General features: G+C 41.8%; 2 protein-coding genes across 4 annotated transcripts; one reads left to right on the plus strand and one right to left on the minus strand.

Annotated features, from left to right (window-relative positions):
* Positions 1-311: 311 nt before the first annotated feature.
* Positions 312-13899, plus strand: abcb4 (ATP-binding cassette, sub-family B (MDR/TAP), member 4). The gene is made up of 28 exons (XM_061081009.1): positions 312-374; positions 631-704; positions 1255-1336; positions 2002-2173; positions 2276-2318; positions 2551-2742; positions 3135-3306; positions 3432-3556; positions 4084-4255; positions 4373-4486; positions 5461-5571; positions 5654-5779; positions 5875-6078; positions 6170-6340; positions 6539-6700; positions 6850-7035; positions 7245-7391; positions 7486-7590; positions 7956-8033; positions 8371-8454; positions 8592-8795; positions 8900-9000; positions 9428-9568; positions 10216-10372; positions 10466-10663; positions 11147-11353; positions 12094-12240; positions 12828-13899. The coding sequence occupies exons 2-28, from the start codon at positions 640-642 to the stop codon at positions 13032-13034; spliced, it is 3873 nt and encodes a 1290-aa protein (XP_060936992.1). The 5' UTR covers positions 312-374; positions 631-639; the 3' UTR covers positions 13035-13899.
* A 531-nt stretch (positions 13900-14430) lies between these two features.
* LOC133013930 (acyl-CoA-binding protein homolog) lies at positions 14431-27427 on the minus strand. 3 transcript variants are annotated; one of them, XM_061081012.1, is made up of 18 exons: positions 27310-27427; positions 26435-26552; positions 26274-26336; positions 19040-19164; positions 18773-18954; positions 18533-18657; positions 18303-18411; positions 17718-17811; positions 17484-17609; positions 17269-17370; positions 17042-17125; positions 16826-16933; positions 16609-16739; positions 16402-16525; positions 16224-16302; positions 15764-15857; positions 15470-15589; positions 14431-15158 (listed from the first exon to the last, which is right to left on the minus strand). In XM_061081012.1, exons 1-18 carry the CDS (start codon positions 27319-27321, stop codon positions 15038-15040), a joined length of 1917 nt encoding a protein of 638 aa, XP_060936995.1. In that variant the 5' UTR covers positions 27322-27427; the 3' UTR covers positions 14431-15037. The 3 variants fall into 3 exon arrangements, with proteins under 3 accessions (XP_060936995.1, XP_060936993.1, XP_060936994.1); XM_061081010.1 differs by lacking the exons at positions 26274-26336; positions 26435-26552; positions 27310-27427 and adding exons at positions 19940-20063; positions 21368-21469; XM_061081011.1 differs by lacking the exons at positions 14431-15158; positions 15470-15589; positions 15764-15857; ... (10 more) ...; positions 18773-18954; positions 19040-19164 and adding an exon at positions 22494-22971 and having other exon boundaries at positions 27310-27403.
* Positions 27428-27661: the final 234 nt, after the last annotated feature.

The following is a 27661-nucleotide window of genomic DNA, read 5'->3' on the forward strand; positions in this document are numbered from 1 at the left end:
AACTGTGACTCACAGTCACTTTTGCAAGTTTACAGATTTTAATGTTCCATCTCTTTGTGTTTATTTTGTGTCCCTTCTTTGCTGTTTTTATATCCCAATAAATTATAGTTTTTTATTTTATTTTATATATCTTTTTGCTGTCATTTTGGTGGTTTGACTCCTGGTTTCAGCTTTGACCCACAGGCACTTGTGCAGGTGAATGTGGAGGTGAGGTAATACGTCCTGTGACGGTGACGCAGCCATATAAAGCCACGTGAGGATGGGTGAGAGGAGGAGGAGGGTCAGGAAGAAGAGGAGTGGGAGGGGGAGCATTAATAGACTGGACCGATCTCCGCCTCGTTTCCAGACACAGTGAGAGGATCAAGAGGAACAGAGTAAGTATAAGACTTCACCTGTTGATAGAATAAAACCCTCCTAACAGTGTATTTCATGACCATATTTACACTGGTGAGGATAATATATCCTTTTTTTTTTTTAAATCAATCAAATCAGTCTTTAAGAGAGATAAACCAACTTTAACCCCCAGGAGGTTTTATTATCCAGATGTGATCCCATGTTTCTTCCTCCTCTGTGGTTAAGTAAAATGTTTATATGAAGCGGTGTAAACAGTCTGATGTCTTCCTGTGACAGGGTCCAGACATGGAGGGGAAGGGCGAGAAGGAAAAGCAGCCCGCTGAAAAGCGGCAACTAAACGGGGATTTAAGGTAAAGTCAAAGGTTTTTATAAAACATAATCTGTTCGGAAATAAAATTAATTGATTTGCGCTACCAATGAGTACGGTGGCCGAGAAAGCTTAACGCGCTTTCAATTTAGAAAACGCACGCAAATAGAAAAAAACACGTGAGAATTTAAACAGCGCATGTTTCGTCAAATTGATGAAGTTGTTGCACTTGTTCTTTTATTTGAAAGTGTTTTTTTAATTTGCAGTAAGTGGACCACTGTAATTTAATACAATTTTTGTTTTTTATATATCAGTCATAATTTAATTAATTAAAAATACTGTTCATCTTAATATGCTTCTTGGCTTCATGTACTTCATAATTAGCTTTTACATGTCTTATAATGAAACCACTTTCTGTTTGTTGCATACAGCCTCACAGCCACACACACACACACACACACACACACACACACACACACACATATATATATAATTCATAAAACATGTAACAGGAGTCTCTGGGATTCTCTTGCAAGCAAAGTATATTTAGTCTTTATGTTTGACGCCTGTGTTCTTATTGATGACTCCTCCAGTGAAGGCAGTAAAGATGACAAAGAAAATAAAAAGAAGAAAGAAAAAGAGCCAAAGCTGCCGATGGTCGGCCCCATTGCTGTGGTAAGAGCGCACACACAGACAGAGAGAGAGAAAACACGAGAACAAATATGATTTAAGTGTCTTTTGAGATCAGGTTAGCCAGACGGTAATGGGAAGAGACTGATGTTTATAGCTTTGTGTAAGACTGTGTGTGTGTGTGTGTGTGTGTGTGTGTGTGTGTGTGTGTGTGTGTGTGTGTGTGTGTTACCCCTTCTGGACATTTTCCAGTAAAAAAAATGATCTTGTCAGGACCAGCAGTCCTCATTGTGAAACAAAACCTAATTTCTAAGCTGCTGATTAAGGTTAGGGGTAAGATGTGAATTGTGATTAGGTTAGGGTTAGGCATGATATTGGTTAAAGTTAGGGAAAATGGATTATTTAGGTTGTCCAGAATTAATGGAAGTCAATGCACAGTCCTCAGAGTGTCTGGTTATACTTGAGCGTGTGTGTGTGTGTGTGTGTGTGTGTGTGTGTGACGTCAGAGGAGGAGCAGGGAGAGAGGATGGGAGTGCGGCACATCCTCCTGTTGTTTGGGTGGACTTCACCAGTCCCCTGCTGTGAGAATATAATAGCTGATTAAAGTGTTTTTTCCTTTTCTGCTTTGATAACTCAAGATTCTTCCAGATCCTGATATCTGCTGTTCTCTCTCTCTCTCTCTCACCACTCTCTCCTTTATGTGAGTGTAGTTCAGATTTGCAGACAGTTTGGACATTTTCATGATCCTGTGTGGGACGGTGATGGCCATGGCCAACGGGGTCGTGCTCCCTCTCATGTTCATCGTGTTTGGGGACATGACTGACAGCATGGTCAATTTTCCCTCCGGCGGGATCTCAGATAACATCACAGCAATTTACCCCAGTGAGTTTTCAGTTTACATCATCGTGGGCACATTTCAACTCTGCGAATTGAAATAAATTCAGAAGCCATCTGACCATGTTTTTTGTTTCCTTGTGTCTTTAGATTTCACTGACTTGCCAAACACCCTACAAGAGGACATGAATCGGTGAGACTTTGTCAAGTGTCACCTAAACGTTAGATGAGACTTTGTTTTGTTTTAGAGTTGATGAGCGTGTCTTTTATATTTGTAGAGTTTCCTACGTAGCTTTACTAGAAACATTTTTTTTGCATGGATTATGATGAATCCTCTGTTGCCGTCAAACAATTAACACTTTTCTTCACGTCTAGTCAGATACATTTTTAAAGTCATATTCGTCACAATGCGTCCCATCTCCCAGCTTTGCCATCTACTACTCCATCATGGGAGCTACCGTGCTGGTGGCAGCGTACCTGCAGGTGTCCTTGTGGACCATGGCGGCCGGGCGGCAGGTCAAACGCATCCGCAAGCTGTTTTTCCACCGCATCATGCAACAGGACATCGGCTGGTTCGACGTCAACGAGACTGGAGAGCTCAACACGCGTCTCATAGAGTGGGTACCACAGGAGCACACTTCTAATCTCAGTCTGAATGTAATAGTGAGCTGATGTTGCAGCTCAACACCCCTCACCTCATCCTCCCCTTCCAGAAAGGACCCGACTCCTGATGTAAATATAAAGTACTTAAATATAAAGGCCCCATTCTAGGGTAACGAAAACAACAATTCGCACAATTTAGATGAAACACACTAATGAAAACATCACTGAGATTATTTCATATTCAATTTCTGCCAATAGATCCCTTTCACCTAAATCTCACACACCGGACCTTGAAGGGGACAGTTGTGCCTTGGCGGACACATGCGCTTCACTAAGTGCCACATCAGTTACATGTGGTACTTTGAAGAGCATTAGTGGTAATGTGGTTTATATTTCCATGCTTCAGTGATGTCTATAAGATCCAAGAGGGCATTGGCGACAAGGCGGCGATGCTGATCCAGGCCTACACCACCTTCCTGGCAGCCTTCATCATCGGCTTCACCAAAGGCTGGAAGATGACTCTGGTCATCCTGGCTGTGAGCCCTGCGCTGGGCCTTTCCGCAGTACTTTTCAGTAAAGTAAGTTCATATCTTATCTCTCAGTGCTTCTCTCATGCTTTCTCTTGCTATCTTTGTATGCAAATGTCGATCGCAAGGCTTTCGCTGCTATTGATAATGACTTGAGTTCCTCCTCGTCTGAATAGGTGCTGACGAGCTTCACGAGTAAAGAGCAGGCTGCGTACGCCAAAGCCGGAGCTGTGGCAGAGGAGGTGCTGTCTGCAATCAGGACAGTGTTTGCCTTCAGTGGTCAGGACAGAGAGATCAAGAGGTGTGCACACTGTGTTACACAGCATCTGTACTCGCACAATGAGCAGGAGACACTATATTTGCCTCCTTTTCTTCACTAACGTCTTTCAGAGCTCATAAAACACTGTAAACACACCCAGCCAGTGTGTCCAGGGTCAAAGTGCTATGGAAAGAGGCGGATGAACAAAACCCATAGAAGATGAATCTGTGTTCTTAATTTGCTTTCCATAGAGGTAGTAGATCACATGATCCTTAGTTTAACGTATGAGCTTCTAGAGCTCATAAAACGGGCTTTGATTAAACCTAAAAGGATACACACACACACACACACACACACACACACACACACACAAACACACACACACACACCTGTAGCCTACAAACAGCCTGTTGTGGCAAGTATTTCCACAACAGTAGCTCTCTCTGGACCCCTCTCTCTCACATCTGATATTCCTTAGCAACTCACCAAATAAGTAACTCTTCAGTAATACCCAACTCCTGATTGAGGTTCTTCACTGAAAGGTTTTGTGTGTGTGTGTTGCACCACAGGTATCATAAAAACTTGGAGGATGCTAAGAATATGGGAATAAAGAAGGCACTGTCTGCGAACATTTCCATGGGCTTCACCTTCATGGTGATCTACCTCTCCTATGCCCTGGCCTTCTGGTACGGCAGTACTCTCATCCTGAGCAACGAGTACACCATTGGGAGTGTACTTACTGTGAGTAAACACATAATGACCGAATTATATATTTTTTCCCATCGAATATAAAGGAGATTCTGGTGCAACTCAGACTGATGTGTGTGTGTGTGTGTGTGTGTGTTTGTGTGTCTTCAGGTGCTGTTCGTGGTGCTTATTGGAGCGTTCACCTTGGGACAGTCCTCCGCCAACATCCAGACTTTTGCCAGTGCTAGGGGAGCTGCACATAAAGTCTACAGCATCATTGATCACGTAAGGAATTTAACATTTTCAAGTATCTTCATCACAGAGTTGAACAGAAAATGCTGTCGTTTTTTCATCTCTCTGCCGAACACTTGTCAGTTCTTATCACTGAACGTGCACCACTGAACTCTGGCGCTGTGGGTCGTTGCTTTGAAGCAGCCAACAACCTGGAGTCAGTAATGAGATTTTGGCTTTTTGCTCTAATTTGAGCCCATGCTGGGACTGCAGGTCATTCGGGTTAATACCGCACAACTGTGGCTCAAACTCCTTCCTGAACCGAAAGCAACTTGGTTACTAAACAATAGTTCAAACTTGAGCAGTGGGACTAACCTCAGATTTAAATAGATAAATTATGCACCACTATCACACATGTGCAGAGGTTATCTTGTGCTGGAGCTGACATCTCCACTCTCACTATTCAGACTATTGGTTGAGTAACGCATCTGTTAAACCTGAAAAGACCCTGAGGCTGAAAGAGTTGAATTATTTAATCCATGTTACCTAAACCTAAGAATTCTGTCCCAGGTTTTAGGACCCTGTGAACACTCTGCCATATTTATTACATTTTACCATCATTTTATCTGTGGAATTTATATAGTTACTCTTACGTGATTTACTTCATTCTTTTATTGCGAATAACTTTGATGAAGTTTTACTCTCCAGTCAGAAACACTGCAGGGTGATGCCTCCAAGAAACCTGTAAAAACAGACTCAAATTTCCTGCGCTGAACCAGAGTGTTTGTGTGTGTGTGTGTGTGTGTGTATATGTGTGGTGCATGTGTGTGTGTGTGTGAGAGTTAGTGCACAGAGACAAAGAGCAGTGGAAATAAACATTTGATCCATTCAATACACTCACCCTAACCTGGAAGGTGGGGGCAGCCTTCCTCCCATTGTCTGTTTGAAGTTATGATAATAATCAGGTTCCACAACCAGAAAGGAGAAGAATTTTTGAAGTGAATGAAAATATTCGTGACTCTCAACAGAATCCGACCATCGACAGCTATTCTGAGGCCGGCTTCAAGCCTGACTCCATCAGAGGAAACATCGAGTTTAAGGACATTCGCTTCAGCTACCCCTCGAGACCGGATGTCGAAGTATGTTCCCCTGCTGACACCTCCTGACATTAAATTACATCACACTGTATCTGATATCTAATATTGTTTATATCATGTATAGATATTAAAAGGCGTGTCTCTGAGTGTGAAGAGTGGGCAGACCATGGCGTTAGTGGGCAGCAGTGGCTGTGGGAAAAGCACCACGGTCCAGCTGCTGCAGAGGTTTTACGATCCTCAGGATGGAAGCGTGAGTGATGTTTCCTAAGCTTTTCATTCAACGGAGTGATTCAGTATTTGGTCAAATCCATCCAATAGTTTTATCATCTCGCTCCTTCATTGTAGGTATTTATTGACGGTCACGACATCCGTTCTCTCAACGTCCGCTACCTGAGGGAGATGATCGGCGTGGTGAGTCAGGAGCCCATCCTCTTCGCCACCACCATCACTGAGAACATCAGATACGGCCGTCTGGACGTGACGCAGCAGGAGATCGAACAAGCCGCCAAGGAGGCCAACGCTTACGACTTCATCATGACTCTTCCCGATGTGAGAACATTTTTCAAGACTCCCTGTTTTATGTGCTTATTAGGAACTTTGTGCACCACTTGCTTACGTTGAGAATTTCACCTCTGAGCAGAAGTTTGAGACGCTGGTCGGAGACCGAGGGACCCAGATGAGCGGCGGACAGAAGCAGAGGGTCGCGATCGCCCGTGCTCTCGTCCGCAACCCGAAGATCCTTCTGCTGGACGAAGCCACATCTGCTCTGGATGCAGAGAGTGAGACCATCGTGCAGGCGGCACTCGACAAGGTGCAGACACACAGTCAGGGGCGCCATTTATAAGAAATGCAATTTAAAAACATAAATTAGGCTACTCCTACTGGAAAAAATATTTCCACTCACTCGCTGTGAATGTACTGGACATTTTCCTGCTGTAATCTCACAAGGCCTCACCTCACATGTTGCACACAAATCAAATTTTCTTGTAAATCTAATCCTTGCCCTCAGGTCCGACTGGGTCGCACCACCATCATCGTGGCCCATCGCCTCTCGACCATCAGAAATGCTGATGTCATCGCTGGGTTCATGAATGGTCAAGTTGCAGAGGTGGGGTCTCACAGCCAGCTGATGGAAAAAAAGGGAATCTACCACAGACTGGTCACCACACAGGTAACAGACACACACGCACACACATACACACACACACACACACACACACACACACACACACACATGCATTGACATTAGTTTGGTCTCAAAACCAAATTCAAAGTGGTCTGTTCTTCATATTGACTGTGTATCATCTCTCCCGTCCGCAGACGTTTCAGGACGTCGAGGAGGGGGAGGAAGCAGAGGAGGAGCTATCTGTGGACAAGAAGAGCCCATTGGCCGATTCCCTCAGCGAATGCACCCCATACAGGAGGAAGACCACGAGAGGCTCCTCTATGTGTGTGTCAGAGGGCGAGAAAGAGAAGACAGGGTCTGACAAGGATGAGACTGAGGAGGTGAGATGTGGTGGAACATTTCAGCAAAGCAAAAAGGATTTTAGAGACACAGCATCACACTCCCCTTGTTTATTTGTCCATGCTATGGAACCCTTAGACTATTTCTCTGTGTAGTTCGATTGGTTTTGATTCTTTCCAAATAAATCAAATGGTGAGGCAGATAAAAAAAGAAAATGTGACTCAGCTCTTCTCTCCCTCTCTTCCTGCAGGATGAAAACGTGCCCCAGGTGTCCTTCCTCAAAGTGCTGCGTCTCAACCTTCCCGAGTGGCCGTACATCTTGGTGGGGACCATCTGTGCCATCATCAACGGCGCAATGCAGCCAGTGTTCGCTATCATCTTCTCCAAGATCATCACCGTAGGTTCCTCTCAGTGTCTGCGCACCACAGAGGTTATTCAGTGTCTCGTGTCCGTTAAAATGCTAAAATTTAGATGTTTTCTTCTCCTCTCAGGTGTTTGCAGAGAAAGATCAAGAACTCGTCAGACAAAGAGCAACATTCTTTTCCCTCATGTTTGCTGTTATCGGAGGTGTATCATTTGTCACCATGTTTCTACAGGTATGCATGTTTATGCGAACACCTGTTGATCTACATATATTTCTCAATTGGGTTCATTGGCTTCCAAGTAGTGTGACATTCAGATCAGAAATCTGTCCAGAAGAGACAGACAGAGTCAATCTCTCCATCTAACTCATTCAATAATGTCTTTAAAGGAAAGATATTATGCTCATGTTTAGTTTGTGGGTTGCTTCTTGAAAGGTTTACGTGCTCTAATCTTTAGAAAATGCATCACAATCCTCACACTGTTAATGGTTCAAGTGAGACCTGCAGCATCACACAGGCTGTATACAGACGACCCTGTTGCAGGATAAACACTTTGTCCAACTGGGCTGACTTCCTCTCTCTCTAAATGGTCTTTACAGGGTTTCTGTTTTGGTAAATCTGGGGAGATTCTGACCCTCAAATTGAGACTCGGGGCTTTCAAGGCCATGATGAGACAGGTGAGTGCACTAACCCGACCTGAGGGAGCTGAGACACCTGAGACCGAGTGACGACCCATACGTCACTTCCTCCATGAAGAAACCAGAGGGACAATGATGAAATATGTGGGGCTGATTTAATGTATTTTTCTTGAGTTTAACAACATTTGAATCTGCTTATTTTCAGTATCAGTATAATCTAACCAGATCCCAAGCTACTCAATCTTAAAAATAAAAAAAATAACTTCAGTTTGAATTGTTGATTATTTAGAAATAATATTCAATGTTCTATGGAAATAATGGTTCTATACAATTCATTATTTGTTTTGCCATGAACACTGTTGTTTTTGGTTTGTAGGATCTTGGTTGGTTTGACAACCCGAAAAACAGTGTTGGGGCGCTCACCACGAGACTGGCCACGGATGCTGCACAAGTACAAGGGGTAGGTCTCAACGACAGTCACACTCACACTCAACGGAGAAAAAAAACGAATAAGTCACAGACGACCACCTCAAACCGCCTGATACATCCAGTGATCATGTCGTCTGCTGGGCTCCCTGTGTTTTCTCGTCTGCTCAGGCCACAGGAGTACGCATGGCCACGCTGGCTCAGAACTTTGCCAACATGGGCACCAGTGTGATCATCTCCTTTATTTACGGCTGGGAGCTGACACTGCTCATCCTGGCTGTGGTGCCCGCCATGGTGTTGGCTGGAGCTGTTGAGATGAAGATGCTCACTGGACATGCTGTCGAGGACAAGAAGGAGTTGGAGAAGGCTGGAAAGGCAAGAAATCAACAGAAATTTCCTTTTTTCTTTTCTAAGTAGAGATGCTATTTGTTGACAGTGATGTACTGTAGATTTAACATCTGTGTGCTGTGTCTCTCCAGATTTCTACCGAAGCCATAGAGAATATCCGAACTGTGGCCTCTCTCACCAGAGAACCCAAGTTTGAGTCTTTGTATCACGTAAACCTTGAAGTGCCATATAAGTAAGCCAGCACCCTGGAATATTTGCACATTTGCACCAGCACCGTGGCATATTTGAATATTTGAACTACTGCACAAATTGCACTATTGTTGTTTTATTTTTCTCTTCATCTGTAAAGATATATATTTATATATATATATATATATTTTATTTTCTATTTAAAAGTTTTGATATTCTATTTTATTCTATTTTATACTATTTCTATTTTTATTTTATTTTTTTGATTGTAATTACCTGAGCATTGCTTAAAGAGAGCCTGTGACTCAAGTATTTCATTGCCAGCAACTGCTTCATGTTGTCTCTGTGCATTTGACAATAAAAATCTGGATTCTTGAAGTGACGGATCCACCATCTACACAAAATCCTATATGTAATTCAATCACATTTCATTAATTAGTCCTCCCACATTTCTCTCCCTCTCTGTGCAGGAACTCCACGAAAAAGGCCCACGTGTACGGTCTCACCTTCTCCTTCTCCCAGGCCATGATCTACTTTGCTTATGCAGGCTGTTTCCGATTTGGAGCTTGGCTTATTGAAGAAGGAAGGATGGATGTTCAGGGCGTTTTCCTGTGAGTAAATGTTATTTTGTCAACTGTAGAAGTATTAGTTTCAGATAAAGGTGTAAACGCTGGTCGATGACAGCAGGTTATGTCAGACTAAAGCTTTCCTGCTGAGAGAAGTGAGTGTTTATTTGCCTTTTAATCATTAACCTGCACTGAGGCATGTGAGAACTTTACCTTTGCTGCTGGATCAGACACACACACACACACACACACACGAGTTATAGGATGGTCATGTAATTCACTGTCATGGCTGGGAGGAGCCTCTCTCATTTCTTTAATACTACAAAGAGCCGCTACACAAAGACATTCATAGCTGTTTGAACTTATAAAGGACGATAAAACTATAAAACAAGTTGTTATTACCACTCCCCTTTTTATGTCAACACATAACCCTGAGATTTCTATCTGGTGTTGGCACGCAATCATAAAACTGAAGAATATAGTATATGATAAGAAATATTTTTTTGTGTGGAAACAAGATTAATCCGGTTGGAACCATGAATGCCTGCATCAGATTTTGTGCCAATCTATAGCGGAGGATACTGAGATACAGTATTTAATCAGAAAAGAAAAAACCCCTAGGTTTCATCCTCTGAAATGTGAAAAAATAAAACGGGTGTTTATGTCTTTAATCGAATCAATTCCTCTCCCAGTGTGATTTCGGCAGTTCTGTACGGCGCCATGGCGATCGGAGAGGCCAACTCCTTCACGCCCAACTACGCTAAAGCCAAAATGTCGGCTTCGCACCTCATGATGCTGATGAATCTGGAGCCCGCCATTGACAACCTTTCACAGGAAGGAGAGACACCGGTGCGTGAGCGTATCTTTTCTCACACGGCACGACGAGACACTTGCTCTTTAACACACATGCTGAACACATCTCTTATCTCCTACAATCTCCAGGACAGTTTTGATGGCAACGTGCACTTTGAGAATGTCAGGTTCAACTACCCCTCGCGGCCCAACCTGCCCGTCCTCCAGGGCCTGGATCTGGAGGTGAAGAGGGGGGAGACGCTGGCCCTGGTGGGGAGCAGCGGCTGTGGAAAGAGCACCATCATCCAGCTGCTGGAGCGGTTCTACGACCCCAGAGAGGGCAGCGTGGTGAGTGGACAAACACACGCTCATGCCTCTTCACCTACTGTCCTTTGGCTAATGTTTAGCCGGGAAGAGAGTTTATGGCGACTTTACAGCACTGCACCGATTATACAAGGACATTATGAGGCCTGTGTAGCGTGTGTTGCTATCTCGATGGTAATAAGCAGTTGCTTTTATCTTGATTGGATCACTGCTGTTGCTGACAGTCCTGTGAGACACTGGAGAATATATTTATACTGTCACTGTCTTCTTCTGTTAATCTAGAAGCTTAATCGGATGTTTTGAAGTGGTGGATCCCTGCTCACTGTGATTTGCTGACTTGTAGACTCATGTTTTTATTATTACCTCTACTAGGAAGGTTATGTTTTCATTGCTTTGTCCCTCAGTACTGACCATTTTCAAGCAAGCCGTAGGACAATGTCTTCAAGCACAAGTCCATATTAACGCTGATGCTAAGCAATGTTGCTCTTCTGCCATTTTCCCCCTCAGGTGCTGGACAATGTAAATACCAAACAGCTGAATATCCACTGGCTGAGATCCCAGATGGGCATCGTGTCCCAGGAGCCCACGCTGTTCGACTGCACCTTGGCCCAGAACATCGCCTACGGAGACAACAGTCGAATCGCCACCATGGAGGAGATAGTGGCGGCTGCTAAAGCGGCCAACATCCACAACTTCATTCAGGAGCTGCCGGAGGTAACACGAACACATTCGTCAACAAGCAGTCATCTGCACATCTCAAAGTTCTCTTTTGTCACAGCGATAAATAGTTACAACTGTGATATGTCTGTTAATGTGCAAGGGATTATACAACAGCAACAAATGTGACTAAGGGTTTTTGACTGTTGGTATTTTCACAGAGGATCACACACACACACAAATGCAAAGTGAGTCGCTTGCTGGGGTGAATAGAGTCCAACAGTCCCCGTCCTCTTTAAGAACGTCTCAAGTAAACTTCCTGTTCATGCTCTTCACTGACGTTTCAGAAACACCTTATAAAAAGAGCTTCATATTCATATAAAATATCGGTAAAATAATGAAGACATTGTTCTAATTGGTACATTTCTAACCAATTAATTAAAGTGGGTCAACATCAGGTCAAAAATATCAACTATGCCTACAATTCAACATACAAAAGGTTTCAATAAAGTTTCTAATGATTGATTAATAAAATATAAATATTAACTTGGACTAAGATTTAATGAGACCGTTACCTTCTTATTGCACCAATTACATGTTTCTCTGCGGGACATTTTCTTTTAAAAAATACCAGGAAAGAACAGACCTGTAACACAACAATTCTCCAGTAGAATGTATGACAAAGAACATAGTGTGGATTACAGGATTCTTACGTCATCATGTTGGTGATCTACAGTAACACCATCATGTGGCCTCTCTCTTCCTCTCTCTCTCTCTCTCTCTAATTGAATGAGCAGAAGTATGACACTCAGGCCGGTGACAAGGGAACGCAGCTGTCGGGAGGACAGAAGCAGAGAATAGCCATAGCCCGAGCCATCCTCCGCAACCCAATGCTGCTGCTGCTGGACGAGGCCACGTCCGCACTCGACACTGAAAGCGAGAAGGTGAGTGACTCTTTGCAAACAAGTGACGCTGGCGACAGTTAGACCCAAGAGTGTGTGGAATAAAAAGGGATTTACAAAAAAATTGCAACTTCATTTGATGAAACAAATACTTTTTTAAGCTTAAAAAATGTATTATAATATTAAAAGATAAAGACAGATTCTTCCTTTGAATGGTTAGTGGCCCTGTATTAAGTCAAGTGTATTTATATTCAGTGATTGTCCTGCGATGTGATGATATTTAATGTCTATTGATTTGGCACATATCAAACACGTGAATTCTCTCGCTCACTCCAGTACAAATTGAAATTAAAATTGAAGTTATTAAGCTATTTTACGTTGGTCAATTGTCTTCTTAGTAAGCCTGTTTTATTGTTGATAAGGCTCTATTTTGTTAGAGGAAGAATTGCTGGTGTGGGAGGCAGCAGTGTGAAGTTAATGTCTAACATAATCTGTTGAGCTTCGTCCCGATTGTTATTCTGCCTCATCACTCACTCACTTCCTCCCTCCCTCCACAAACAAAGTCTTGAAGTTATTTCAGTGACAGAGGCCCCCTGGTTCTCACTGTGGTGTCTCTGCCCTCTCTGCAGGTGGTGCAGGAGGCGTTGGACCAGGCCAGCAAGGGCAGGACGTGCATTATCGTGGCGCACCGTCTGTCCACCATCCAAAACGCAGACCGCATCGCCGTCTTGCAGGGGGGAGTCGTGGTCGAGCAAGGGACCCACCAGCAGCTGCTGGCCAAGAGGGGAGTCTACCACATGCTGGTCACCACACAGATGGGCCACGGGAGGCATTGAGAAAACAGGGAGAGCAGAACCAGACAGATTATTTATCATCTTTACATTCACTATCCATAGGGCTGGATTCAACTCATGTGCCTCTTATCATCAGCTCCCGGCCTCACAGCTTCAGTGAGGGATCGGATGTGCTGACTGTGTCCAGGCCTTTTGGGAGATGTGACCTTCTAGCCTCCAGAGTCTTGTGGCAGTAACACAATGGCTCATAGAGTTTGGTCATTTTATGAGCCCACGTCGGTGCCACTGTTCAATTGTTGCCACATTTATAAAAAAAAAAAAAAATTAAGAAAACTTTTTTACACAGTAGCAAAAGATTGGTATAAATCATAAACTCAATGGTTGAATTATAATTAGCTGCATCAGTTTCAAGGTGCTGGTGTTGTTTAGGCCTCACTGTACTGGGACACTTGAATGTTATTCATCACCTTTTCCTACTATGACAAGTTGAAATGTGTGCTATGAAAAAGGCCTTATTACTGTACTGTATCCTCACATGCTTTCTTTATTCTTGTTTGTTGATCACTGGGAATCATTTCAGTCTCCAAAATGTGACCAAATTGACAAATATGTAGTGATTCAAGAAAACAGTGCACTGGATTTATGCAGTATCCTATTACAACGGGTCAACCCGACACTGGCATCATCAAAGATTTGTTTAAAAACGTGACTGTTTATGTTATGTTATGATCAACATTCTGGGATGATGATGATCCGAAGGGCCTGCACAGCTGAAGACAAGGAAGAAGCAGAAGTGGATTCTCATTCACTCACTTAAAGAATGTAATGTCGCACAAATGCACAGAATTACTAACCTTTATGAAGGATATTCTTATATATTAAAGTTTAATATCATCAATCATTCAAATTTATTTTTTAGTATTTATTTCCAGATTTTCTTTATCACACTTTACCATTTACAAACGTTTAGTCAAGTTATAATATTTATTATATAATTTCTGACTGATCAGTGGAATGAACACAAATTTTAGTTTTCAAAAAGCTAAAGTGAAATGTGAATTATTTCCACTTCTTAATTAAAGCAAAATATGTTGAAACTCCAGCTAATGGTCTGTGTTTAATGGTCTGTTTTCTGATGAGCACTCAAAGCACTTCACAGTAGAGGTTTTGCATAGTTTCAGTTTATCAAGAAATGGACTAAAACAGAATATTAAAGAAAGAGATCCTCGTCTGAATTGTTTCCAATAGACAGACAAAACCTACAGTACATATTCTGATGATACATTTTGATACTGAAGTGACAAAATATATTTTACTGTCTGCCTACACAGATGCTACAGCAATTAAATTCTAGTATGGACGTCTTTAGCTGAAAACAAAATTATATGCCTCCAAATTACCACTTGGGGGGCAAAATAACACAAAGGATATTTGCTGATTACTGATAACTTTTTATTCCCTTGTTTAATAGAGGATTTGTTACATATTTCTGTGGATTTCCATTGGAAGACTAATCCTAACTAAGACAAACAAACCTAGAACAATTGTTTTGTTAAAATTTCTTTCATGTTTATTTTTTATTGGTTTATTGGAATGCCCTTTAGTACATCATTATCACAACAGATTCCAAGGCCTAAGAGTGAAAGCAGCAGTTATTTTTCACAGTTCTGTGTAGAAGAGCTTCAGTTTCTGTTGAATCGTTCGCCACTGAGTTCCACCATCATCAGCTTGGCTTAAAAATGGATTCATCAACATTTAAATATTCTAAAATGTACAAGAGTAATACTAAAAATATATATACACCTGGAAGAACAATTTCACTAAATGAATCGCCCAAAAAGAAATAGAAAACATAATTTGTGATATTAGTAAAAAATCCCCTAGAGGTAACTAGTGATTCAGTGATTCCGTGTCTTGCATTGATCGGCTTGCTATCTGGATATTAGCTGAAGGTTTGTGAACCGAATGTGCATTGATGCTCACACTGAGACACAGAGGTAAAAGGCAAATGTGTAAATCAGCTTCAGCTCAGCACTTATGTGTCTTTAAAGCTGAGATGTGGTGGCCAGGTGAAGCATCTGGTGCAGGTAGCTGGTGAAGTGGTTAAAAAGGGTCGAAGCGTCTGTTTGGCGGTAAGAGTTCCAAGCTGAGATGGAGATCACAATCCTTTAGGGAAGAGAGAGAGCATGGATTAAATCACAGCTGCAGAGATGTTGTCTTCATCCAAAAAGGACAAAGAACTAGAGCCCAACAGATATAGATTGTTGGGGGTGATGCTGATATTCAAGAGTAATTACCAAAACCAATACATTAGCCAAACTTCCATAAAGAGATCAACAGGATAATAAAAACGTTACTGCTTTTTGAAGCATTTATTTTAGCTGATGGCGAAAAAAGATCATCGGAATTACATCAACTTAAATTTCCACACAAAGGAACCGTTTTAATGAAAACATATTTATGTCCTGTCTGCTTACCTGTCGTCTCTGATGCGGTAAAAGAAGCCGTAGCCGTGGTGCACCATGGGAGCCACAGCCCCCAGAATTGTGGTGTAGCCCACCAGACTGGACGACAGCACAAAGTTACCACCACCACCACTGCAGACACGAACACAACCCAGTTACAGACCAGCAGAGACCTAACGATCCTTATCAACATACAGTATATCTAAAAGGGTTGAGATCCTTGAGCTTCTACATCTGTCATTTAATGTCACAGTGAGCTGAAATGTAGTGGGGGGGTTTGAGCAGTTCACTGAGAAGAGCCTGTACCTCGTTGTGTAGAGGGGATCCATGAAGAGCTCTGGGGTGGGACGTCCCTCCTCTTTAGCTATAAGATACAGGCCGAACAGATGCCTGTCGAAACCTGGAAACAATGTCAAGAAATATAAAAAGGGATGATATTAAAAACAAACAAGTAAAAAGTTTTCTCTATGGCGCAGCTAGTGGTCAAACACTCAATCGGGCAGTTATTCATTCACTGGTGATACTTCCTGTATGAGGAACATTGTACAACACCTAATTAGACAAGTTGCTGTATATCATCTGTGAATCCAGTTTTACTGCACTTGTGATCTTTCCTTTGATTTAACTCTTCTTTATGCTCACTTTCTAATTATTTTCTGATTTGTAATCACCATCATTTGAATTCACACAAAGTGATGAGAAAAGGAAAATTATTTCGAGACCTGCTCTGAAAGCTCATGAGCCTGTTAATGTCACAAAAACTGACCATTTCCATTCTGGGCCTCAGCCATTAGCTTGTTGTGTCGATTGAAGGCCAGCAGCATAGCTTTCCTCTTGGCATTAACCTGAGGGGGAAATGATGATGTTAAATAAGCAAAGACTGAGGCCACCTGTGTACTTTGTGAGATTTTGCCAGACACACACACACACACACACACACTCACATCACATGAGGGGTCTAACATGGCTTGACACCAGTTCACAGCCTCCTGGGTGCAGGGTCTCATCGTCTCCGTCCTGCCGTGGTAGAACTTGCGGGTCATTGCTGTCTCATAGCAACTACCGGGCCTGAGAGGGCGAAGAAGAGACATGCACTTACTTACTTCACTTTAAATATCACTAAAAGCATGAGCACATTACCGGGTCCACACCTTTTGTGCATCCTGTAATAGGCCAACTGCATCGCCAGTTGAACAAAGGTGTCAGGATGAAGCTTCTTCTGTTTGATGGCTGCTTTTCCAAATGCAGTGAAGGCGTAACACACGATCTGCAGGTCCTGTGCCTATAAAACCAGAGAGAGTGAGACAGTGAGTGAGACAGTACACAAACACCTCTAACTATACAAAAGTCATTTTACTATCAACTCACAGTCTCCAGGTATTGCTGTTTGGCCTGGCTGATGTCACTGAGGACTCTCTCGTCCACAGTAAAAACCATCTCCTCAGCAAGGGGCATGGACCTGACTGCGTCTGAGCCCTTCAAAGCATAAGACATAATCAATGAGTGAGAAGTGGAAGAATACAGTTAAAATTAAACTATTTTACTTTATGTTCAGAAACAAAAGAAGCAAATGGAGACGTTTACCTTCCATTCGCCTTCTGTAGCGTTGATTTGTTGGTCCACATACCAACACAGAGACACCAGAACCATGGCATCGTATGGGGCATGCTGCAAAACAATTTCATTTGAGCTATTTATCATTTCACATCACGATGTAGTGAACAAAATTAGCATTATCAGCTTTACCCCTTACTGTACTAGTAATCACATTTAGTTTACAATCTCTCCAGCCATTACACATACAAACTCACATCACAGGTTGATCCAAAAGTGCCGTCTGAGAAGACGATTGAATTGTACGACTTGTCTCCCCAGCGGATTGTGGGGTCTCCTTTAAGTGCTTCCTGGGTCACCTGTGTTCAAGTCACAAAATTAGACATGTTGCTTTATTCCTGTGGACAGAACATGATTTAAACAAGGTCACATGGTAGAGTTATAAATAATTCAGCATGTGTGCAGCCAGTACATTAGTGTAATTCTCTGGAGTTGAGTAGGGTTTGGTTTCGTCCAGAGATATGATGAACAGGCTGCTCTGAATGGTTTCCAGGATGGTGTTATTGTGCGGATCAATGCTTATTAGATGCTCCCTGGCCTGTGGAGACAGTAAACAGATAAATGTTGACAGAGCTGTTCGTGACTTCTACTTTTTTACAATCTGTGTTACACCTTATTCACCAAGATGTCTCTGAAGCAGCCTCACCTTCGCCCAGCGAGTCCTCTCCTCTGAGGTGAGAACAGCGACTCCGTCTCCCTCTGGCTCTCCCTCACAGCGTTCCTTCACGTATCTCAGCTGCCTGCACAGGTTCACACGCACACAAAGTATAACAAGGCAGCTTTCAACCGGTGCGCCTTTCCATCATGATAATTATGCTTTCTTGTCCTGCTCTCAAATTACCTTCAACACCCACTATGATCTTTTTAATAGATTGTTTGCGGAGTATCATGTTAACAATAATAGTAAAGAGTCACAGACACGGCAAGCTGTCATAAGCAACTGCTCTCATGATGCTTGAGCGAGCAAGAAAATAAAACATCTCTCATTTACATATTTATTTAAATGTGCTATTAGAGCCAAGACTTGTGGAGATACGAGTGGATAAAGAGATGTTACCAAGATGTGAGGCTCCCATTGTTTTCCTCCTGGAGCAACTGTAAGGTTGGTGTCCTTAGTTGTCTAATTAGTTAGTTTAAGTTTGTTCTATTGGGTACCAGATTTCATATTTGTGTACTAGGTTTCAAATTTGGGTTTTCTTGTGTATTATCTACACAATCGTGTACTAACTACCTGAGAAGTTCTGGAGGAGTGAGGATTTGTCCATCACAAAGTGCGTCAAATGTGAAGATCCGTCCACGACACATCACTACCAAGTGGGAGGGGCACGGACCCTCACGCTCTGTGACACAACAGAAAATGACCATTACACAACAGAAGTATGTAAGCTGAAGAAATGTGTTATTTAAATATGTTTATGCAGGTGTGCTAAAGGTTAAAGATAACAGCCATGTTTATTGTACCTGTCTTGAAGTAGTTACGGATGGTGTCCTTCTTTTCTCCGGGCACTTTGCAGGTGCAGAACAGCATTCGGAACTGATCCATATCTAAAGCCGATTTTCCAACTTTCTGAGGAGCCAGCTTCTCGCTGAAACATGCAGGAAGAGAAAAGAAATCAAAATTACATATTTACATGACGACATGTATTCATGTAGATCAAACCACAAAAACCCGGCTTGTTGAAGTGTGAGGTGATGTCTTACGTGCGGATCAGGTCCCAGTACTGTAGTGCGTGCCAGGTGCTTATACTGGCCCTCTGCAGGTAAACTCCCTCTGCAGGAGGCCACCAGTGCTCGAGGTACGGCGCCGGGCCTCCGAAGTTCACATTCAGCTGAGAGGGGATGCGGACCTCCAGGTACGCTGCGTCTAACCACCATTCTTCCAACTGGTGAATAAAAACACAGTCAGTCAATCCCTAGGATAAAAGAGGAAATGTGTATGACCAAGACCTTTACAGTTGATTCACGTACCCAGTTCTTCTTGGTCCTGGCTCTCTGCAGTAGTTTCTGGTGCAGCTCTTTACCAACACCCTCTTGGAATTTCCTCACAATGTCCACAGTCGCCTTAAACTCTTTCTCAGAAGCAAATGGATGAACTGTTGGCAACAGAAAACCAGTCCGTGAATCATTCAATAAACAGCTTCTGGTCACTGGGAACATTGAGCATCTTCTGTGGTAGAAACTGTAATTTTCTAGACAGTTAATATGAATCACACAATCATATGCAAATTATAACATCAACACCTGCATATGATGATAATAATATAATCAGAGTTAAACTACTACGAAATTTGGATTATGTTGAGAAATATAAATCTAGGGAGACAGACGCAAAGAGCTGAGGAACAGTATGTTGATAAATGCCATGTTACATTTTAATTAAAACATTAACGCGTCCATTCAACAATATACAAGATCTCGTTTTCCACTAATGTCCAGAAGAGTTCAAAGTTGGTGAAACAAGATTTTGTCATAGCAATAGGTCTATACCTTTAGGGGTGAGTTCAAAGCCACAGATAAGATACGGTTTTAAAGGCTAGAGGGCAAAGTAACAGTCTTAAAAGATATGCTTTTAATTAAAAAGATTAAATTATTAAAACATAACTATTTCAAGATGAAGAAATATTTACTGTGATCAACCTAAACAATCTTGGGTGGATTAAATCACGACTACTTTTAACCAATCATGTGAATGTAGCTCTTTTCTGCTTATGAAAGTTATACCAACAAAGGAGCACAGCCACCAACAAATCGATACCACAGCCCAGTTTTTTTGTTATTTACGTGCAGAAATCATTTGAGTAAATATTTACAGTTTTCTTTGTAAGTTGTTACTGAGGCCCAGCCCCTTGCACCGAGCTACAACCCTACCAGCATCCAGGTACATGGAAAGGCTGCTCTCTAGTGTTGGTACAGGCAGGGGAGGCAGGACGCTCTGGTACTGGAAGGTCCGCTCTGGCAAAGACTCTGACAACAGATTAGCCATTTCTTCTCCCTGTAAAACAAATAAATGTTGACTGTCTGAAGCTGAAACATCAGTTTGATGCGAGTTTGTCTCACTGGTTTGACAGAGTACGATTCAGTTGCAGTTTGCAGGATCTTAATTTGAGAATTCTTCAGACAATATACTGATAATTTCTTTGTACATAAACAACACATGTATGTGTAATTAATACTGTTTTATTAACATTTTCAAATGGAACATGTGTAAGTGTTAATTCTGGTCAATCTGTTTGCAATTGGCCATAATTGTTTACATCAAGAGACTCCAAAGAAACGCAGTATATATTATATAGTTATGTATAGAGTTAACAAATAGGAAATAAACCAAGGCACTTCTGCGATGGAAAAATGTAAAAGCTTTTATCAGCGGGGCTATGTAATGCTAATGTAGTTAGTCAACCTGATCATTCATGCATTAGCCACACTAATAAAGGCTTTTAAATGTTCCTACAGCAAGCACGCCTTGGTGTGTTTCCTCTTTTAAATCAATGTACAGTTTCCTATTATGAACCATAAAGGGAAGCTGTAAATCTTCTTATATGAGAAGCTGGAACGAGCAAATGATTGACCTTTATGTTCATTTGTAAATCAAATAGTCAGTTGATGTCACTGGTTTCAGTCCCTTAAATATTTACATCTCCGAACATGAACCACCTGCTGGTTTAAAACATTTGAGTCGAACAAAAACAAGCCAGTTTAAGACTTGACGTTGGCTTCTGGTGGTGTTTAACAGAGATTCCTGACCAAACAAAGGATCTAACACCTGCTACTAGCACAATAACTGACAGATGAATCCGGACTGATGACCACTGATAGCTGCAGCTGCTTTAAAACAAGAGCAATGCTACAGATGAAGCTACTTTGTCTGAGGTTGGGCTGATCCCACAGAGGAAACAGGAGCAGGAGCAGTGAAGAACCTGGATTTAACCGTGTCCACCCTGTCTGTTTAGCATGGGAATAAACACTGACACTGTTTTATAATCAGTTATATTGTACAAAATTGATATTGGTCATATATCCAGTTATTAACTCGTATTTAAGACCAGAAAACTCTCTGAACTGTTGGTTAAACTTGTCTGATCCGTGCTCAGATTAACAGATAAACACACTTGTTAACTCGGTGTTTCCATCCTCTCATTACTTCAGAAGTTCCTAACGGTTTCCACTGAGTTAGCTCACGTCAAGGATGTTGCTGTGTGTAAGCTAACTGCTAATGCTACCATAACAACAACAACAACACGAACGTGGGTGTTTAAATCGATTTAACGACATTTCTGTCCGTCGGACGCAGCTCACCTCGTCCAGGTCCCAGTGCCTGCAGATCCCAGCATCGACTCCCAGCACACACACTGGTGTTGTTCCCCGGACCAGCAGCGGAGGAGCCTCGCTTCACCTTTCCCCCAGTGAACCTCTGTCCCGCTGCCAGCACGCCGCAGGCACTGCGCATGCGCCGAGGACTGCCCCGGCGTTGTGATGGAAACCACGAGGTCAGTGTGCAGAGACTGAGAAATGTCATTGTGATCACTGTCAGACAGTTAAGTTAATAATTCATATATTAAATTCAGAGTTGACATTTATAGATATAATTATAGTATTAAAATACACTGTATCTTTTACCTGTGCCTGTATGTTTATGTTTTGTGTGATAAATGGGATTTCTACTTAACACAGCAATAAAGTTACTTACATAAATCTATCTATCTATCTATCTATCTATCTATCTATCTATCTATCTATCTATCTATCTATCTATCTATCTATCTATCTATCTATCTATCTATCTATCTATCTATCTATCTATCTATCTATCTATCATCGATCTATCTATGTATCTATCTATCTGTCTGTCTGTCTGTCTGTCTGTCTGTCTGTCTCTGTCTGTCTGTCTGTCTGTCTGTCTGTCTGTCTGTCTGTCTGTCTGTCTGTCTGTCTGTCTGTCTGTCTGTCTGTCTGTCTGTCTGTCTGTCTGTCTGTCTGTCTGTCTGTCTGTCTATCTATCTTTCTTTGTTTGTGTGATATACGTTATTGCTTATCTAACACAGTAATAAAGTTATCTGTCTATCTAACTATCTATCCATCATCATATCCATTTTATGGTCAATAACACATTTGAGTGTTAAAATAATACTTTAAGGCCCAAATGTAATTACATTACAAACAAAATATTGTCAATGACATGAGTCCTTGTTCTGTGGAAAACTTCAGTGGGGCTGATGTGGTTGATTTAGAGCTTATCTCAGCAGCCAGGGTCATAAATGTTGTGTAAGCCTTCCCAGTTAATCAGCGGCTTTTACAGAAACAGATTAATACTCAAGGTTTGGAATGAGAGGGTTGACATTCCCATATGGGACCAAAGGTATTTTCACATATTATAAAGGACAGACAAATTCCCAACAGAAAAGAAGAACAAATAACAGAAATCTAAACAGTGGAGAAAGAGATTTAATTTACAAACTTGTGCAGTTAACAATGTTGACACGTCACAGCTTTTGGTGTTATCAGGTTACATATCAAAGAGCACAAGTTTGCGAAATATTGCCATGCACATGTGGATTATACGTGTAAACAACATAATGTAGGTAAACAGCAATTTTAATAAGAAAGGTTAACGTTTTATTCTCAGAGGATGCATAGATGTTTTTCAGTTAACCTAAATAAACACAAACAACATGTCAAGATGAAAAAAAAAGAAAATATCTAAAATTTCACATTATCCTGTATGAAGTTGGCCTCTGACAGCAGAAGGCTACTTGTTATGTAGGCATCAGTATTGTTTTAGTACTGGAGTTAGTATTTGTTGTTTGCATTAGTTCTGCCTCTTCAGTTTTACATCCCTTATTTGCTGATGATTGCCTTTGCGTTGGTGATGTAGGCTGACATGGCATCGTCCTTGGACATTCCTGAAAGAGTGAGTGAATACAGATATATTACAAACATATTACATATCACTTTTTAGCTCAGAGCTCCAGGATAAACTCCAAATTACGTCAAGAGTGCAAGATGGCCGCACCCGTATTCAGGAGATTTGGCTTTATTTTTGTACAACAGGAGGAAGTGGAGACGCATGGTGCATCTTTACATAAAGTCTATGGCTGTGACATTGACTGCCCTCAAATCTGATACAGATGTTGGTGGTGCCAACTTTTCCTTTGGCGCAACCAGTGTGTCAATGTTAAATTGAGTCTAGGAAATATCTCAACTTCCAATGGACGGATTGGAACATAATTTGGTGCAGAAATGGAATATCTCCAGATGATGATTTCAGCCCCGTCATCCCCTGACATTCCATTTACATTTATGGTTTTTGCAAAATGTCTCAACAACCGTTCGATGAATTTGAAAATGTGATACATTTTACATCAGGGGTCACCAACACGGTGCCCTGGACTGTTAATAAAAGCCCGCGGGCACCTGGTTGCCCGCTGGGACCCCGCGAGTCGCCCGCAAGGCATGCTCTAAATTTAAAAAAAAAAAAAAAAAATTAAAAAAATTTTTTTTAAAAAACGAAAAAATAATTAAATTTGAAATTAAAAAAATAGTCAAACCGCCATCTCACTCTATGCCAGTGATTCTCAAACAGCTAGGGCGCGCGACCGGGAGGGGGATATGTGTGTGTGTGTGTGTGTGTGTCCAGACAGCACACACAAGGCCCCGGGGCTCCGCCCCCAATCATTCGCTCAGAGCAGTGATTCTCAAACTGTGTGGGGCGCGCGACCGTTAGGAGGAAATGTGAGGCGCAACTAATATTATAGCCGAACTAATGTTTTGACGTCTGCATATCTTTAACGGCGGAGCAGTAAACAAATCGCTCTTTCGCCGTAGCCAGTGGTCAGCAGCCCGCGGCTTCAGCTCCTCTGCAGCGGCTCCCTGTGCATGAGGAGAGACTTATATGGATTTTAGGTCTGAAAACTCTGGCAGCTGACAGTATGAGACCCAAAAAATGAAGAAGACACTTAGAAACATTACACCCCAGTCATATGCATGTGTTATTTTTGGTTGAGCTTTATCATCTTGTAACAAAGTTTTGAAAAAGAACAGACTGATGGAGGCATGTAGTGATAAATGTCACCAAAAGTACTTCAATTAAGTTGAATTTAAGCAAAGTTGAAACAGTTTAACAGAAATAAATGTTGCATGTATTAATATATCTGTTTCCTACAATCATTGTTAATAATTATTTCGAGGAATAATTAACATTAACTTGATCAGACAGTCTCTTCACATATATTATTAATAATATTAAAAGGTGATCTGTGCAACTCTGTTATTCAGGACGTTTGTATCAAACAAGCAGTGGTGTATAAAGTACTTGAAAGCCATACTTGAGTAAAAGTACAGATATCTTACCTGAAAGTGACTTCGGTAAAAGTAAAAGTCACCTGTCAAAAAATGACTTGAGTAAAAGTCTTAGAGTTGCTCATATTAAATGTACTTAAGTATCAAAAGTATCTGATGTTGAAATGTACTTAAGTATCAAAAGTAAAAGTACAAGTACCAAAATTAAAAATGCTAAGTGCTTTTTATAGTAGTCCTATACAGACAAACAACCCAAAATTGTTCAGTTCAGGATTTATTTCAACTGACTGAAAAATTATAACAACACTATATATGTATTGTATAATTTTACAAATTTTGAACCCGAGATGCTGAGGTTAAAGTAGTATTGGACAAGTGCATCTGAACTTCTAGCGACAACAAAGAATCAACACAACAGAATAAACAAGTGCCTCTTGATCTACCTAAGAACACTAATAGACCAAATGAACCTTTTGTGTCTATTAGCTGTATTGTGTAACTGCCTGGATGTTTACCTGCCTGTATACCTGCCGCCAGCTTGTCCTCTCATCTACATGTAAGCCTGTTTATTTATCATTAGACTATCTTCACTGAATGGGCCTGTGTTTGTGTTTGCATTTGTTTCCAGCAGGGTGACAATACACCTGTAGGGTATCTTGCCTGTAGGGACGACAAAGTGAAGACACAACCCTGCTTGAAGTTGTACACATTAGCCAGTTTGTACAATATATATATAAAGACTCAACAGCTTCTAAGTTGTGTTGAGTCAGCACAAAGGGCGACTAAGGATTGGAATTGGCAATATATAGATATTTAATATCTTTGCAAAAATTATATTGGCATTATAGTGAGTGGAAAACTGGGCCTGATTACCCAGGGTTCCATTTGGCGAGGTCCATTAAAAAACCTGAATTGTGTGCGTGAATATGCAGTAGTCCACGACACAGTGTTTGTTTTTGGTTGTGTTGGCTGAAAGTTGTTTTTGCGTTTGCTTATATAATTGGTTGTGTTGTTTGTTTTTCCATCTCGACTTGTTTTAAATCTGTTTGTTTTGTTGGACTTGGACATGTAAGACTAAGTAGACACGGCCAACCAATGATAGTCTATTTAAAAACAGTTTTTGTTTAAACCAAATACTTCCAATATTTTCTTTAAGAAAAGTTAACCACTTGCTGCTTCGAGCTATGTATTTATGTGCAGATGTTGACACGAAGCAGGAAAGGGAAAACGAATGTGAATCGAAAAAGGAATACCTTCAAAAAATTATGTAAAGTCACCTAATAAAGGCCCTCAAAATCCAAATTCATTTGCCTGAATAATAATCCTTACAATTTCAATAGGGCCTCACGTCTGTCAGTGCTCTGGCCCTAATAATAAAGACTGAACCAAGCTCCTGCAGGAGCAAGAGAGCGAGAGAGAGGTGCGCCGTGTGTAAAGGTGCACGTTACGCCAACCTCCGCTGCTCAAGTAACGAGCCAGTTTTGAGAATGTAAGAAGTAGAAAGTACAGATATTTGTGCTCAAATGTAGCGAGTTAAAAGTCGTCAGGAAAATAAATACTCAAGTAAAGTACAGATATGTGAAAAATCTACTTAAGTACAGTAACAAAGTATTTCTACTTTATTACTTCCCACCACTGGAAACAAGTAGCCCTTCGTACTACTCAGTACCTTCGAAGTAGCTCTCAGTCTAAAAAAGGTTGGTGACCCCTGTTTTACATAAACTCATCAACAGCATCTTCACGACAACAACGACAACTGATTCTCCAGTTTGGGCGTCAGGCTTCACATATCTAATGAACAGGTGAACGTGAAAATGTGATAGTGATACTACACAGGCATCACGTAAGATTGTGTTTCAGTTTCACAATAACACAGTAATTCCCAGTGACAACTTTTACTTTTTACCTTTCCTGGAGTTCCAGGCGTTCCACTTGGCTTTGCCTTTCATGTCAAACATTCCTGGTTGATCTACAACGTGGTGAAATCACACAGAGAGGAGGAAACATTCAGAATTCAGGGAGCATGTTGCATGAAGGTGAATCTGTTTTTTTTGCAGCGGGTCATACCGATGTTGACGTCTCCAACCGTCGACTGCTTATAAAGACCATACAGGTCCAGCAGCTCCTGGTCGGAGGGCTTCGTCTTCACCTTCTTCACGTCCTCGGCCATCTGCTCAAACTCAGCCTGCGGGTCACAGACATCACAAGAGACACAGACAAGTCACTCTTTGTGTTTCTCAGAGATTCTTGGAACCTGATGAGAATTTAAACAGAGTTTCTGCTATTTCTGACCCAGGCTATAAGTAATTTGCTGCAGTGTGAGTGTATAGCAATCACATAATATGAGAATGTGCATATTAATTAGTTACAAACTGATTAAGAAATCCGAGCCTGGTTTTCTATTCATGGTGGGTGGAGCCCGGGAGATGTATTGTTGCACTATCTGGAGACAAACAATGGGCTTTTATTAACAGTCCAGGGCTTTGTTCCCGTTTGAATAATCAACTTGGCCTAATTGCCTTGCACAACAGATCCTTCTGGACTTTGCACAGGAGGAACCCCTCTGAACCCGGTGCACTTCCTGCATATGAATGTTTTTTCTGAAGCAAAGAGCTAAACCTAAACTATTAGTCAGGATGGATATTTCAGGGCTTGGTCAAGTATTTTTTTCATCAGTTAGAGCCAGGTTCCCACAGATTCCTAATCCTGCATCACAATATTATCTAATTCTTTTTCCTATTTGTTCAGTTGCACCAGACAGACTCAGATCTAGAGGAGGAAGCTGTTAAGAGCTGGTTTTTGACACACATTCAAAGATGGATGACAGCATGCACAGCAGAGGGCCAGAACACCCCGACCGTTACAACCGCTTCTCCTCCCCTAGCGATGACGATGAACCCGATCGCTCTGATACGGTGATAGATGCAGAAGGTGTAAGTTACCTGGTGAGACATGTTCGCTGGTGCAGGAGCTGGATGAGATGAACGTGTTCGGTCGTTGAAGTCTTAGCGCAGCTGTGGTTGCAGAGCAGCAGAGGAGGAGGGAGCCGGGAGCAGCGCAGCAGCTGATTGGCTGCCTGTCCCTCTCACTCACACACTGCCCCTTTCACTGACACACACACTCTCACACACACACTCACACACACACACACACACACACACACACACACACACACACACACACACACACACACACACACACACACACACACACACACACTCAGTGACCCTGACACACAGTCCACATACAGCACGTGTCTCTCTGCTGCAGCTGTCTAACTTGATCTGACATTAG

Source organism: Limanda limanda, chromosome 11 (assembly GCF_963576545.1).
Source record: "Limanda limanda chromosome 11, fLimLim1.1, whole genome shotgun sequence".
Classification (NCBI taxonomy): domain Eukaryota; kingdom Metazoa; phylum Chordata; class Actinopteri; order Pleuronectiformes; family Pleuronectidae; genus Limanda; species Limanda limanda.

Excerpts from the sequence above, each read along its gene's own strand:
- abcb4 (XM_061081009.1), top strand. The coding sequence starts at position 640 with ATGGAGGGGAAGGGCGAGAAGGAAAAGCAGCCCGCTGAAAAGCGGCAA. Across the intron at positions 3,557-4,083 it reads CAGGACAGAGAGATCAAGAG|GTATCATAAAAACTTGGAGG; the intron begins GTGTGCACACTG and ends GTTGCACCACAG. Across the intron at positions 7,591-7,955 it reads TTGTCACCATGTTTCTACAG|GGTTTCTGTTTTGGTAAATC; the intron begins GTATGCATGTTT and ends TGGTCTTTACAG.
- LOC133013930 (XM_061081012.1), bottom strand. Across the intron at positions 17,371-17,483 it reads CTCCAGAGAATTACACTAAT|GTGACCCAGGAAGCACTTAA; the intron begins GTACTGGCTGCA and ends ACTTGAACACAG. Across the intron at positions 17,126-17,268 it reads CTTTTGGATCAACCTGTGAT|CATGCCCCATACGATGCCAT; the intron begins GTGAGTTTGTAT and ends ATTGTTTTGCAG.